This window comes from Gasterosteus aculeatus, chromosome Y (assembly GCF_964276395.1).
Source record: "Gasterosteus aculeatus chromosome Y, fGasAcu3.hap1.1, whole genome shotgun sequence".
In the NCBI taxonomy this organism is placed as follows: domain Eukaryota; kingdom Metazoa; phylum Chordata; class Actinopteri; order Perciformes; family Gasterosteidae; genus Gasterosteus; species Gasterosteus aculeatus.
Genome location: NC_135709.1, coordinates 6,513,910 through 6,528,705, shown reverse-complemented (window position 1 = coordinate 6,528,705; position 14,796 = coordinate 6,513,910). Strand labels below are relative to the sequence as shown.

Here is a 14,796-nt window from a genome sequence, read left to right as displayed (position 1 = left end):
GCATGAAGCAAGGAATACATTTTCAAATATCAGAGGATTAATCCTGCAGATAAGACCTGTGAAACCTCTCTCCGTAAAAGTAAATATAAGAATCCACTCATCCACACTGTTGCTACACACATACACACGTACAAACGCAAGTCACTTTCATCCTTTATTCATGAAACACGTGACTGTCTCATTCTAACCTGCAGGACTTGCTCCAGAAGGTTGATATATCTGGCTGTGCACTCAAAGCCGTACTGCAGGACTTTGCTCCTCAGTTCCTCACCCACTTCTGGGTGGCAGGCTGCTTGCTAGAAGGGTGAGAAAACAATGCTGTGAGCTAAAAAAAAAGGACACAAAAAATGCCCTGAAATAATTATATACTGTATATATATAGTCTTATTTGCATTAGTTTGATTTTCAACAGCATAGAATGCTGCATTTGTCTGTACTTTTGTCTAATAAGTGCAGTCACTGAGGACAACCTAAATGCAGCTGTGATGAATTTGACTGCCCGCATGAAGAAGACTGTCCTATCTGCTCTCAGCAGGCCGGGCTCACGTGTTCCCTGGCAGCCCGGTGATGTCTGTGTGAGGCCTGTTCGTTCTGGCATGGGAGTGTGGATTAGCACCTTGCAGGATGTCAGCATATCGTAGATGGCTTTTCGGCTCAGGTTGGCGGTGGCGATCACATCCTCCTGCTGTGCAGAGTTTCCTGCAGCCACTGCCTTGGCCGTTGCTATGGTGATGCCCTTTGTCGTGCGGATGAACTCCTCAGGTGTGGTGCACCTGTCTGGGACGTCCTTGGACTGGAACACCTGACACGATGACGATCAAAAGACACAGGTAGTTGGATGCGTAGCAGGCATGACAGTTGATCAGATGTGTTAAAGTTATTAATTGGGAAGTGTTAACTGGTAATGAGGCACAATTACTCAATTTAGGCTATCCACAAGAATATTGGCCAGTTCTACATCTGATAGTCATCAGCAAGTCCGATTTCTTCCAAAAATGTGACATTTTACTGGACATAGGTTTGCAAGGAACTCCGCTCAGACTCCATCACGGCCTGCAGCCAAACTGCAGTTGCACCCTGCTGCTCCGCTTGCCCCTGCTGGGACCCAACATCAGTAGCATGCTGATGGAGGCCCAGGCTGCATTGGCCTGCTGGACCAAAGTAAAGCACGGGAGAACCACATCCACGATGACTTATTTGGCCCTGCTGCAGTAAATTGAGAGTATTTCTAGAGCAACCCTGGTGCTTTCAAACAGTACTGCTTTAGTCCACAGGGACGGTGAAAATGAGCAAAAAATTCTCTAGTAGTTTTAAAATAGATGTGAATGTCCTGAGAGAAGAAATTGAGAAGTGAACATGCGAAGCAGACAGAACAGCGTTCGCTGTGGAATCAAGAGCTGGGTAGATTGTGTTGAAAATGGCTCTTGGCAAAGCTTCCTCTCAGACTTGGGGTCCTTTTCGATAAGGATTAGGAAAAAATTACAAAGAAAAACAAGCTCTTAAAATCGTCTTCCTTTCTCACTTTGCCTGCGCCTGCTAGCCAGACCCCGATAAGAGCTGTGAAAAACCTGCAGGGGCTGAGAGGGAAGGAGGAGGAAAGGAGCTGCACAGATAATAAAGGAAAGAGAACAAATAGCTCCTCCGTATAGAATAATATACATGGATATCCCTGACCCTCTTTGAGCGCAATTTTGCAAAGAGGCTGTGTCTCATCCCCAGACTTTCAAAAGATAAGCATGAAGTGCTCCGTCCCGGGTGGAGCTCTTACCGTCAGCTCCTGTTTGATGCACTCAATAGTGGCTTCTAGTGCCCTCGTCCCGCGGGTCGCTTCATCCTCCACGGCCTTCACCGTTTTCAACAGAGATGTCACATTGGTCACCATGACCTGTCAAAGGAAAAGAAGAGAAGGTGATACTCAGTCAGACCAGGAGGGGGCGCTCTTTCTCCACAGCCAACGCTGCATTAAAAAGGCCTCCCTTACTGACTCCAGTAGTAGAGAGTGAGCATTGGCTACATGTGTAGTCTAAAAGGATGCATTTTAAAATAAGAGTATATTCCAATTTACTGACACCTACGATGAAAAAAACAAAAACAATGCAAGTTCAATAATAGTAATAATTATAACAACAACAATAAATAAATAAATACTATGAGGACGTTTTCAGTAGATGAGCAAATTTCTGGTTCCGACGTAAAATAAATGTTTCTATTCCTTTACCTTGGCAGCGCTCTTCAACTGGTACATAGACGGGTCATCAGCTGGCTTGCTAGCGGCACATTTGGTGGCGCTTATGAGTTCAGGGAGAGCCTTCGCCACATCCCGCACCGCGTTTATTAGAACCACCTGAGGACACAGCGAGAGCTGGAATGAATACAGCACAATGGCGAGAGTATAGGTTTATCAGCAGCACCCTGGGGGGAGGATTTAACATCGCAGCTCTTATCAATCCTTCCTACTGTAGTCATGATGCTTCAGACTTAAAGGGCAGACACACAGAGGACATATGAGATCCAAGGTGTGTCAGATGAATCTGCAATAACACAGAGAATCTAAAGGTGGGTGTTCAGACGGATAGGAGACATTCATTGAAGGGGAGTGATATTACAGAATAGTAAAATGTTAATGGCTTATAATAGAGTGGTAAAGGTTTGTGCATTAAATTAAAAAGCAATAACCAAGCTCTGTTATTCTGAAATTAAAAGGCGTGCGACTGTGACTGCATATGGCTGAAACATCTGTGGTGGAATTATATATTCTTCAGTGTAAAGATGTTTCATCACCTGTGTCTCGGGGTTCTCAGAGCCCATGCTGGTTGCTCCCAGTTTAACCACCTCAGTGAGCTGGGCGATGGTCTTGGCTGAGGACTGGGCAGCCTGGGCCAGTTTCTCCTGGCTGGACGCAGCTCCAGCAACCAGCAGCTTGGTATCCTCCACCAGTGCCTTGGCTGTCTTCAAGATGCTCTCCCTGAGAGACGGCACACATTGTGTCACAATCTGCTCCAGAGTCACACGATCAAGAACCAGTAATATGAAAGGATTGTTGGGCCTCCACCCTGCTCTCCGTCTTCTATTCGCCCCTTTTGGACTTTATTCCCGCTGCAACCCGGAGGACTGGACACGCAGCTTCGAACGAGAAGTTCTAAATCGCCTTTGCCCACTGAGTTTTTCCTAAACGGAGCTCAACTCTCACCAGTCAGCTGAAAACCGATGACCGACGCTACGTCGATCGAGCCCATCAACCCATAAGAGACTTGTTTTCTGGGCAGACTAATTGAGGGTGTTTATATAAACTTGATGTTTATTTGATTTGTTCAGTTATAACGTGGTACAATATAGTCCGGATCAACGAATCCGCTACCTTTGATTTATGTTTGAATGTGTACCTGCAAATGTCGTAATATTCCCTGTTGATCTGATACTGTGATACGCTTTTCTGCAAGGGAGTGAAAGCGCCAACTGTATTACGCTGTTGAATGATATCTCATGGTCAGAATAGTTCCTTATTTTCTTTCGATCTTAGATCGCTTTTCCCGGGTCACCGCCGCGAGATCCGCTTGCCTGTGGTTTTATTTCGTATCGCGAGCCACATCGTTTGTTCCCGTAACTGCACACACATAAGTCCGACCATACTGATTCACATTGCTGATCTACGTTCCGCTGGTTGCGCGTCAGAATCTCCTCGCGTCGCGTCTAAGTACCCCCCCCCCACCCTTCGTCCAAGCCGTGGTCCCTAGTAACAGATAGCGGTGCCATAGTGGTGCAATTATCGTCTTCCTCGTTGTTTTACTACGTGGAACACTTCCGTGCATTTCGTTCTCGCTCGCCCCTCGCGTCGAGTAGTCGTATTACACCGCCTAACGTTCCCGTCTTCCTCGGTGGTTTGATTTAACGGTCTCACTTCCGCCCGCTGCTCTCGCTCGCCCCCTAGTGTGATAATCGGCACTCCGCTTATTGTTGCGCGCAACCCCACCCTTCGTAGTAGGTGATCTTGATCTGTGTTTCTGTGAGTTAATAAACCCTGTTATACTTTAAAGAACCGTTTTCCTGTGTTTACTTGTGCCTTCATATGGTGGCTTCATATGGTGGTGACAGTTGACATACATTGCCAGTGATCAAACTTAACTCCTTCGAACATCTTCACTCTCAAGGAGTGAATATCAATTATGAGACTTGATTTATAGGATTGGTTATTGGTCCCTGTTAGCTCAGGGTGGGGCCCCGTTATTTATTTATTCTAAAGAAGTATCTTAGTGATTATTAATATTTCTATTAATGTCCATAAGTTAGTTCCTCATTTGCTAGTAACCTAATACGACCCCCTAGCCAACAAATTGGTGCCCCGTGTGAGGCAGTGTTATGTTGATTGTGTCACCATACTGTATGTGCAGTATTCCAGAAAGATCATTTGTCTAGGATTTTTGGAGATTGATTTTAATTGAGTTTGGGTTTTAATTTTAATTCTGGATTTTGACTTTTGGTTTGAATTTTTTTATTCATACATTTTTTTTTTTGGTTTACCCATCTCTTTCTTTGCTTCGTTCTATTTCATTTGGTTTGGTCTAAAGTGTTTGATAGTTTCCAAACAGCACTCCGCTGCAGGTTGAAGGTTTGCTTCAATGTGGTAGTGGTTAATCGACTTTTCTGAGGTACAATAACACTGGCTAGTTTTGTGAAATATTTTCCCCTTTCTTATTTTTGTTTTATTACTGACCTTAGGTGCGGCCACCTTATTAATCCCTTTGCTTGCAGAACAGCAGTACGCATCTGTTTTGCCCTTCAGGCATTTAAGTAGAATTTTTCTGCATTTAACTTGGCATACTTTCAGTTTCATGCAGACTCTTATTTTGACGTTTGTTAACTGCGCTAAAACCGGAAGTAGGAAACCACGTTAGAATTCACCACGTTAGAAAATGCATTAAAAATGCAGACAGTCATTGCGCCAGAGAAAATGCATCATGTCCGTTGACTCCCCACCAGATGCATCGCTTGTATGTATATAATTCTTGTTCTGACTGAGTTAACTTTGAAGCATATTGATTTTTTGCTGTAAAAGTAATGGTCATGTAAGCTAGGTGGCTTAGCTAATTATAGCATTTTGCTGTTTGTTTCCTAGTTTCACTCTCTCATCACTCATCTCAGGTGTATGGATTCAGCACAATATGAAGATAATAAACCTGCATACGAGGAACTCAGGATTTCTTCATGTTCATGAATAGAGAGAGTTTAGCTCACTGTTTAGTTGGAGTTGTTACACCTCAGTGAGAACAGTACAGTGAAAAAGCGTAATCCAGCTGAAGTTTCAACGTCTTGAGAAGCAAGCAGAGAAGTAAAATGGAAGTAGAAAGGACTGGCAATCCATCTGTGCGTACAAGGAAAATGTGGTGACTACAATCCGGTAGAGTCACGTGAGGCTAAGTACGGGAGATTGGTGTGTGGACTCGTTCCAAACAGACGCAGATTCCTCCTGTGAAGTTCATTGATTTTATTGTCCGAAAGTCCAGTTAAAAAACATCCAAGCAGGCGAAGCAATGTATATGTATGTATATAATCCTTGTTCTGACTGAGTTAACTTTGAAGCATATTGATTTTTTGCTGTAAAAGTAATGGTCATGTAAGCTAGGTGGCTTAGCTAATTATAGCATTTTGCTGTTTGTTTCCTAGTTTCACTCTCTCATCCTAGTCCTAGTCTCTCATTGCTCATCTCATGTGTATGGATTCAGCACAATGTGAAGATAATAAATCTGCATTAGAGGAACTCAGGATTTCTTCATGTTCATGAATAGAGAGAGTTTAGCTCACTGTTTAGTTGGAGTTGCTACACCTCAGCGAGAACAGTACAACATCTTTCGGTTGTTAGTCATAAGCCAAACAAGTTCCTCGCGCCCATTTTAACCGTTTGACTAACAATCCCTTGACCACATTAAAGGCTGAGAGTCGTTGAGTGTTGCCAGGTTACTTAGGAAGTAAACCAGGATGAGCAACCAAAAAGTCAATCAGGCAGGAGGAAAGTCTCCCAAAACGAACCCCACTGGTTCGCGAGATACGATCGCCGACCTCTTTAAACTTAGCCCAGAAGATAAGAATAATGTTAGTGGCTATGATGTTGCGGGCTGTGATGCCAAGATTAATGAAGTGGTGCAATATATAAAGAATCCGTCAGGGAAAGAAGTACGGACTATTCAGGACGTTCTAGGAGAAATGCTCCTGCTCCACTGTCGAAAAACAGAGCTGATGGAGGCAGAGATTCAGAGACAAGCTGAAGATCTCTGTGACGCTCAAGAAGCAATCAATTAGCTCCAAGAGAAAAACCAGGAGGGACGGAAAGAGATCGGCCACCTGGAGAAAGACGTTATGGCCGCCCATAGCAGAACCATTGAAGTAGAAGAAGAGAATCAAAGTCTGAGCGTAAAACTTTGACCTTCACCAACCCTGCCCCTGCGAAAAGCTCAAGCTCATTTGGAAGACCACCTCATGGTCTGTCCATAACTTCATGGAAACGCTCCAGCCCGAAGTCCGTGACGGATATTCTTCCCTGTGTCAGGCTCTCCGAGAGGGGTACTCTCCGTTTACAGACCAAGCATCCGCCATCCTCAGCGCATTTGCAATAACGCAAAGTAGACATGAAGCTCCCAGAGACTACTACCGGCATTTAAGGTCTGCGTACTTCCAGGGACGTAGTGGTCCAGGTTTAGAAGAAAACCAAACTTTCAAGTCCCTCTTCTTACACAACCTCCACAAGAGTGTACGTTTCGATGTCACCATGCACTGCAGACCCCAACACCTGACTATGCAAGAAATCAGGAGATACGCACAACTGGCATGGGAGACACGTGCACCTCCAGCCAAGAAGGCTGAAGAAAATACCTGAGTCCTCAGAATCCAGGAATCTGGAAACAGGGACTTAGAGCTTGAGGGCAAGGAGATGCCGTATTCTGGAGGCAGCCCAAGACCCCCCAGAGAGATCAAAGGAGTTGGCAGCACGAAGGAGAGCGGAACCAGAGGGATCGAGGAAGTTGGCAGCCCGAGGGAGAGTGGAGCCACAGCGGCTACAGACATCCCCACGGCCCATCACAGATCAGACCGTGGCAACGACCTACATCTCAGCTCAACAGGGGAATTAGGTTCGAGCACCAGCCAAGGCAGAGAAATGAGCATGAATAAAAGAACCAAGGGCATCCAGAGAAAATAGACAGAAAGCCCAAAATTGAGGACCTGGTACGCAAATATATAAAGGAGGCATTCTAGGAGTATGAGGAAGCCAAGTCTAGCCAAACACCCCCGGCTCCCCCTGAGAAACCTGACGGTGACCCCAAGCACGCACGACTAAGCCAGTCAACGTCCCCACCTCCTGCCAAAGTTTACTTCGTGGACTGGGGACAAGAGATCAACACACTCCAAAAGACAATCACCCCTAATTTTGAACCCCCTCAGTCCTTAACCTTCCTTGGTAACATTGTGCGAAGAGGAAATGCACGCCGAATATACACCTCAGTGGAACTGGGCGGTGGTGTAAACACTCTTGCCCTACTTGACTCTGGATCAGAGATCAGCCCCATGTGCTCCGCGACCTACACGCAGTTGGCTGAAGCCACATTGAGCCTGGGATGACCGCTGGAGTCAGAGACTTGCGAGATAAACTTCACCAGCTACACCCAGGACAAATCCACAATCACAAAACGCACATGGTTCGACATCCCTTTCCAGGGGATGTCGATCAGGCACCCCATCTACATATGAAGCCTTGATACTGAACCCCGGCTTCTCAAGCAAGTCCTTTTAGACCGACTGGCCCCACTCATCGACTGCTACAAAGGACATATCTGGGCACAGGTAGAAACCCCAAAGACATTCGCCTTGAGCCAGAATGTGCCGGTCCCTGAGAGCCAAGTTGCGACTATTCGTGATTGTGGTGACGCCAATCCGGCTGCTGTACAACAAACCAAAGAGAAACAAAGTGCACCTGACTCACAAACATTACATCTTGGACGTCAACCTGGCGACACAGATCTACGGTGAAACAGATCTACCTCGACAGAGGTTTACTGGTGTATACTCCTAACGGCCAAAAGCCGGCCCGTTGGGCCGTCCCAGCTGACCAAAGGGGGGTGATGCTGTCCCATGCCCACGATGCTGCCACTGGGGGACACCGAGGTGCCAGAGCCACACTGGACACCCTCAAGTTCCAGCCGTCCCGCCCATTGGTCCATGCCCCACTCCAGCTACGAGGGATCACATTCCCATGGTCTAACCTACAAATCGACTGGATTGGCCCGGTACCTAAGCCCTCACAAGGGAACAAATGCCTTCACCATCGTAGCACATATCATGTACAAATACATCCAACAACTCCAGGCTAAGTTAGATTCCCTCCTATTCGTATCGCCACGATTCGGACCACTACCAATAACCATTACCCCAGTTAGTTCCAACCCTACCCCAGAATAGAACTAACTACCTCCTTTATTATTACTAGCCGTGCGTTTAGTATAGTTAACCTTCCTACCTCATGTAGCGGCCGTCTGCCACTTCCTGTGTGTGAGTGTTGGTACTTCTATTTTGAAATGTAATTAGCATCAGAGTCACGTGGGCAGGGGTGCAGTGGTTTATGAATGAGTGTAGGCATCTAGGCAGAGTGATGGTTGTATGGACATGGGGGTGAGTCGGGAGACAATACTTTTTGTTGACCGTATTCTACAGCGCACTTTATTGCATCGTCGCACAGCATGTATCGCTTCGCCTGCTTGGATGTTTTTTAACTTGACTTTCGGACAATAAAATTAATCAACTTCACAGGAGGAATCTGCGTCTGTTTGGAACGAGTCCACACACCAATCTCCCGTACTTAGCCTCACGTGACTCTACCGGATTGTAGTCACCACACCTCATTTACTTGTTTGTTTTGTTGTGATTTTAACTCATTACAATTATTTTATTTATTGTTATGTTCTCAAGTCAGTATTTCTACCACATTGAAGTTCTGCGTAGACCTAGTCAGCACTAAAGATACTCAGGGAAACGTGTTGCTAACATATGGTTTAAATGTGTGTATAATGACTGAACTAGCTGAATGTAGTTAAGCCATCTGCCCAGATGCCCTCTCAATGTCTGTCTAGATACCAGAACTCTATGAACTCTGAAGTCGAGCAACTCGAAATGGACTGTTTAAACCTCTATTTTTGTTCCCAGAAGCACAGGGACAACGTAACCCTCAGGACTGACCGGGACGCAGTAGTCAGGCCTTGTACTGCCCTAAAGACCGCAACCGACAACGCGCTCTTCAGGCCAAAGGGGGGATGTTGGGCCCTCCACCCTGCTAATGAACCTCACCACATTTTTCTTCACTGATGACAAAGTAAAAACACAAACATATAGGGGTCCCTGTAATGGTAAAATATGTTATAACATTGTTTTGTGCTAAAGCCGCGTCTCAAGTGTCCTGTATTTGACCCTGATGTGCAAAGAGCAGCATGATACAAAATGTTAGTTTGCAGCTGTGCCCTGAGAAGGGAGGACGGTCGACTCGATCTCATAGACGCTTCAAAACAAAGGACTTCTGTTCATGGCCTTGGTTCATATCTTATTCGGTATGAAAGTTCCCACTGCATGAAAAGTGGGATTTTCGGCAGTATGCGGCACTGTAAATTGTCGTGGAATTTCAGGTTTGCGGCAATTTGCGGGCAACGCCGAAAACTGCCGTAAATTGTCAGAAATTGATGTGGGCCTCCCTTGGCAGTTGTCCCCCCATGACCCCCCTCCTCCTATTTCTAGGGGAGGCTTGGACATGTAAATGAAAATGCTGTGAGCTATACAAATGCAAATCAGGGTCGCAGAGGGAGTTTTAGCCCAGGTGACGTTTTTTTAAAAGGTAAGAAAATCTCTGGTACAAATAGATCAGGCTCAGTAGCCTAATTATACACTCTTACATTTTGGCTTGAATTGATTCATTTAATTCAAATATGCTAGATTACTGTGTACGCCATTAGCAATGGCAAATGTTATGTAAAAAAGATACACAAAATAACTTCTTTAAAAAATTAGTTTTAATCAAGGTGAAATGAGCATTCCATGCAAACAACATTTGAATCAGAATGATGGTCTGCAGAGATCACAGTCTCCTAGAGCTCAACTACAGTGCATAGTGGCAGGACTACAGTGACCTTTTCTTTGGTCTTACTTAAATGCACAGAGGATGTATTAACCACACATCTTCTAGCAATGCGCTCAACTGGCAGAAATGATGCTGGGTATGACGTGTCTGTTCCCTGCAAGCCCCAAACTTCTATTGGCTTTCCATAAAAATGTCTGTCCGGGTGGAGATGAAGCCAGGAAACTTGTGCAAGAACATGTTTAAATGCCGTACCCTTTGACACAACATTAACAACTATAAACTGCTTTATAATGGCTGGTCGTAGTTCTGCTAGAGGGTCAAGGACGGGTTCCTCAAAACTGTTCCACACCACTTAGCATGAACATATGCTGACCTTTCTGCTCTGCATCTATCGATTGAGTAAGTTACATTCATATATGTTACCCGTTTACATGTCACGGCAAAACATTCAACCTCAGTGACACAAGGGTACATGTGATGATACATTGTCAACATTGCATGTCTGTCAGTCTCATCCAAGATTGTCTGGTGGAATGGAGAAAGAGGCACCACTGTACAGTTTTCTAGGGAAAGTCGTTCTGCTGACACCAAAACACTGCTTTACATAAAGCATATCAGCTGTTTCAAAGTCCCAACCATTTGTCTTCCTAAAATACTGGTCCTTCCGAATAACAATAACCTCGTATGTGATTGGAGGACCCTTAGACTCCTCGTCCAATCACGTGTGAGGTCATAGGCATGACTGATACAGCAGTACTTGCAAGACGAGCATACAAACAGACACGTGTGTGTTACTATACATAGAAGAACTGTATCTCCAGTTCCTTTGTTTGGTTTTTGCTGCTTCGTGAATGATGGCTGGACGACGTCTCGCGTTCAACTCGCCTTCAACTGCTCTCCGCGGTCACCAACTTTCGGCCAGTCCGCAGACAGACAGAAGAAGCTGCTGAATGCTCTCAGTTGATCGTCTCGTCAACTCCAACAACAAACTGCCGATATCAACGAGCGGTTCGCTCCACTGGAGCGTTCGGGACTCTGCGGGTTTCTGTCCATGGAGGAGAGGAACCGACTCAAAGAAGAGGAGACGGGCGCACAATCCCACGATAGCGGTAAGAATACGTTCGATGACTGCAAGCTAAGCTAAAAGTAGCGTAGCCTCAAGCTAAGCTAAGAGTAGCCTAGTAGCCTTACAAGTGAGCAGAAACAGCTTTATTAAAGTGTGTTTTCTTTGCCGTGTCGTTTACAGGAAGCGGTGCGCCGTCTTCACAACTCCGAGACGAATTACAGGCGCTACGAACCGGAGCAAGGGTAAGATTTAAAGAATATGCTTTCATTCTGCGCTATAAGGAAATATATACGTATAGATACCATAGGATGGATACCGATCATAACTGTACATTTTGTTTTCACAGACTAACCTCACCTCATAATGAGGCGGTGACCTCGTATTTGCTCCGGGAAAAGTCCAGATTTAGACGACGTCATTGTGTGTAAGTGACACTGTTTCTCCTTCCTTGTTAAATGTTACTGTGACTTGCGTTTGATTTTCTTTTTGTATTCATACCACACTCATTTAATTGTTTTCCAGCCGCCTGTGAGACGTATTTTGAGACGGGACGCAGGAGCTTCAGGTTCAGGCGGAACACTCATTGCGAGCGGAAGCTGCGAAGGATTCAGCGCGGAGTCGAGCGAGAAGAAAGAGGGTCAGAGTTTATTTGCTGACTTTTTTCAGGTGCATTGATCGATGTGTTGTCTCCGTACGCATCGCATCGCACAGTACTGATTCATTGTTGTTTTTACAGCTGCTGGAATCGAGACAAAGCGCGCTGGATGATGACGAGGTGGAACGCTGGAAATCCGCCACCGTAGAGCTCACGTCGGACGGAGGGGACGGCGTTGTTGGCGGGGTCTCGGGGTGGATTGTACGGTCGCCACACACACACACGAGCCGCCTGCACAACAGACCTGCCTCGGAAAACACGGCGCCAGTGACGGTCTACAACCCCGAGGAGGCAAACGGACAGTTTACTGAGCTGTAGTTTTTAAACCGCCGTTACCCAAGTGTGGGCAGATCCTCACTTTGTATGTAGTTGTTGTTTGTGTGTTGTTAATAAAGCTTTTTCTTTGCATAAACATGTGGCAAATGTTCATTTTCTCTATAAATTCATTGATGTCCTGGTTGGTATCCTAATAATAGTGTAGTAGCCTACATATGATAACCATGAAATGAATATACATCATATATATTTTATTTATATATGAATATATAAATAAAATGAGGCGGGTGACCAATAGCGACAGATCTGCCAACCAATCACGAGTGATTGAAAGTTGTTTTAATCCAATCATGAACAAGGAAACTCAAGCCTGGTCTGCCCAGGTGTGGTTTTGCTGCCAATCACGAGTGATTTTATTTGTTAGTAAGTTGTGGTTTCATCCAATAAGGAGTAAGGATATTCAAGCCCGCTCGGCTCGGCCACCCGCGGTTTCGCTGCATTCATATTCTAATTAGGACCATTCGCACCTCCGCCAGCTCTCCACCTACGTCATGGTTCGTTTCCGACAATTTGTGGCACAGACAAACGCGACGTGCGCGGGTTGCAAATTGTCGGAAATTGTCGGAAATTAGGGAGATTTCCGGGCGTTTACGGGGACGAAAATCTCACTTTTCATGCAGTGTCCGGATCCAAGTTTTACTTTTATGTCATTTAATTATGATTTGCACCGGCCACTGAGGAGGATCTTGTGTGTGTGTGTGCTACCCTCAGCTTCACCTGGGTTCTTATCTCAACCTGCTTTGCAGCTTCTCGTAACTGGCACGGAGAATGTCCTTACATGTGTATAAAAACTCAGCGTTTTTACTGCTCGGAGACGCCATTTCCACAGATCACCGTGATACGTGCCTGTGTATTTGACCTCCTGCTTGCAAGCAATAAATGGACTTTTTGCAACTTTGATCATTCATCAAGACTCTGTTTTATCAGACAAATCACTTCTACCGAGCTTTTATTGAAATATTCCACAACAATTTGGCGTCACGAACAGGATACGCTGACCGTCCGTCAGGCTCCGGGGGACCGTCCGGGGAAAGGGCCCTTTCCAGGATCACCAACTGATGATCCTGCCTCATACCTCCTTAGACAAGAGAGAAAGGACCGGCGGAAACCAGAGGAGTCCAGATTGACGTCACGTGTATCCAGCGAAAAAGAATTAATTTCTACAAACTCGGGTAAGAAGTTGAAATTCCAATTATAAAGTAACAGTAAGAGTTGAACATAACGGAATCGGATGACTGATCAAGTGGTTGTTATAGTCTGGGGAATACAATTATTTTTTAACATTTTTGGGTGTTTTTTTAAATTATTATTATTATTATTATTTTATTTTTTTGAGTACATGATTCCGGGATATTTCTAATGCATCATTTTATGCAAAGGTAGATAGGATCGTGTACGATAGAGATTTCACTCGGAACAAATTCTCCGAGATCGTAACATTGCTAGACTACAAGTAGGAGACTGGATTGCTTACGGCAAAGATTTCACTCGGAACAAATTCTCCGTGATCGTAACGCAGATCGCTTGACTACCCGGGTAAAATAAGACGTTGCTATTGACCAAACGTGAATTCCACCTGTGGAATAAGATCGTGGAAATAGCCTATACGTGAATTTTATGCTGAAGCAGGTAAAACGATATCACTGTTTTTGTTAACCAAACGTGAGTTCTACTGAATTACCTTTAGAATAAGATCGTGGCGATATTGAAGCGTGAGTTTTGAGTGGGGTTTTTGCAAAGTTTTTCCTTGAGTAAAGAAACTACGCCTTACGGTGACGACTATATTGTAATAAGTAAACCGGTAGGGTCCACACCAGTAAAAGATGGGTGGCCAGTCCGCAAAACACACGGAACCGTCGGGTCCGATTGTGGCAATGATGCAGCAGAAATACGGGAAAACATGTACAGAGTGTCTCCTATACTGGACAAAAGAGTTTGGTTTTCCAGAAAACGGCTCGTTGAGTGCCGCTAAACTTAAAATGTTAAGAGGGGATTTGGAAGCAAGGTTAAAAAATTTGAAAAGTGGTAAAAAGATGAAAGTTAAAGACTAATAGAGAAAAACTAGACATGTCTGGCACAATGGGAAATGGAATGTGAATGCAGGGAGAGAAAACAAACAATGAAGAAAATGACGTGTCTAACACCTAAAAAGCCTGACATAGAAACACAGAATAATCCACTTGTGTCTTCTCCACTGTATCCATCCCTGACAGGGGCAAGCGGTCCTCTCCTGAACACATGCCACCAAACTCCCCCACCTCAACCAGCTCAACAAGCGGGACCGCCGCCACCTCCATACCAGACCCGCAGCGTCACCAGACTCCAGAACCAGGGCGGTCCAGCAACACCAATGTCCCCGACCAACCCCTTCTCGCATTACCCCATAGCCCAATCCACCCCAAAGCCCCTGGCCAGCCAATGGTCAAACCCTGATATGGACAGTACGGACGGTAATTTTGACGGCTCCCTCATCCAGGCTCCCATGATTCAGGTCCCGGGACCGGATGGGCATTGTGGTGTCGTGTTTCGACCCTGGACAGCGACTGATATTCAACAGGCATCCTCTCACCTGCCCGACATCAAAAACGGTGCAGCCTTTGGAAAAGAGTTCCTGGCCTTCTGTAAAGAATT

At 45.4% G+C, this 14,796-nt stretch overlaps 1 protein-coding gene and 1 long non-coding RNA gene across 5 annotated transcripts in view; one reads left to right on the top strand and one right to left on the bottom strand.

The window, feature by feature from the left end:
• LOC120812370 (talin-2-like) overlaps positions 1 to 14,796 on the bottom strand; it is a 127,335-nt gene that overhangs the window by 6,555 nt on the left and 105,984 nt on the right. For all 4 annotated transcript variants that reach the window (XM_078097927.1, XM_078097928.1, XM_078097929.1 and 1 more), the window contains 5 exons: positions 2,782 to 2,965; positions 2,219 to 2,344; positions 1,769 to 1,885; positions 617 to 802; positions 189 to 296 (listed from right to left, as the gene is read on the bottom strand). In XM_078097927.1, coding sequence (XP_077954053.1) covers positions 189 to 296; positions 617 to 802; positions 1,769 to 1,885; positions 2,219 to 2,344; positions 2,782 to 2,965 — 721 coding nt within the window. The remainder of the gene's footprint in view (positions 1 to 188; positions 297 to 616; positions 803 to 1,768; positions 1,886 to 2,218; positions 2,345 to 2,781; positions 2,966 to 14,796) is intronic.
• On the top strand, positions 4,867 to 12,241 carry LOC120812375 (uncharacterized). The gene is made up of 7 exons (XR_005710611.2): positions 4,867 to 4,988; positions 5,114 to 5,361; positions 9,187 to 11,217; positions 11,355 to 11,416; positions 11,521 to 11,598; positions 11,697 to 11,811; positions 11,911 to 12,241. It is a non-coding gene; the product is annotated as an uncharacterized LOC120812375 (long non-coding RNA).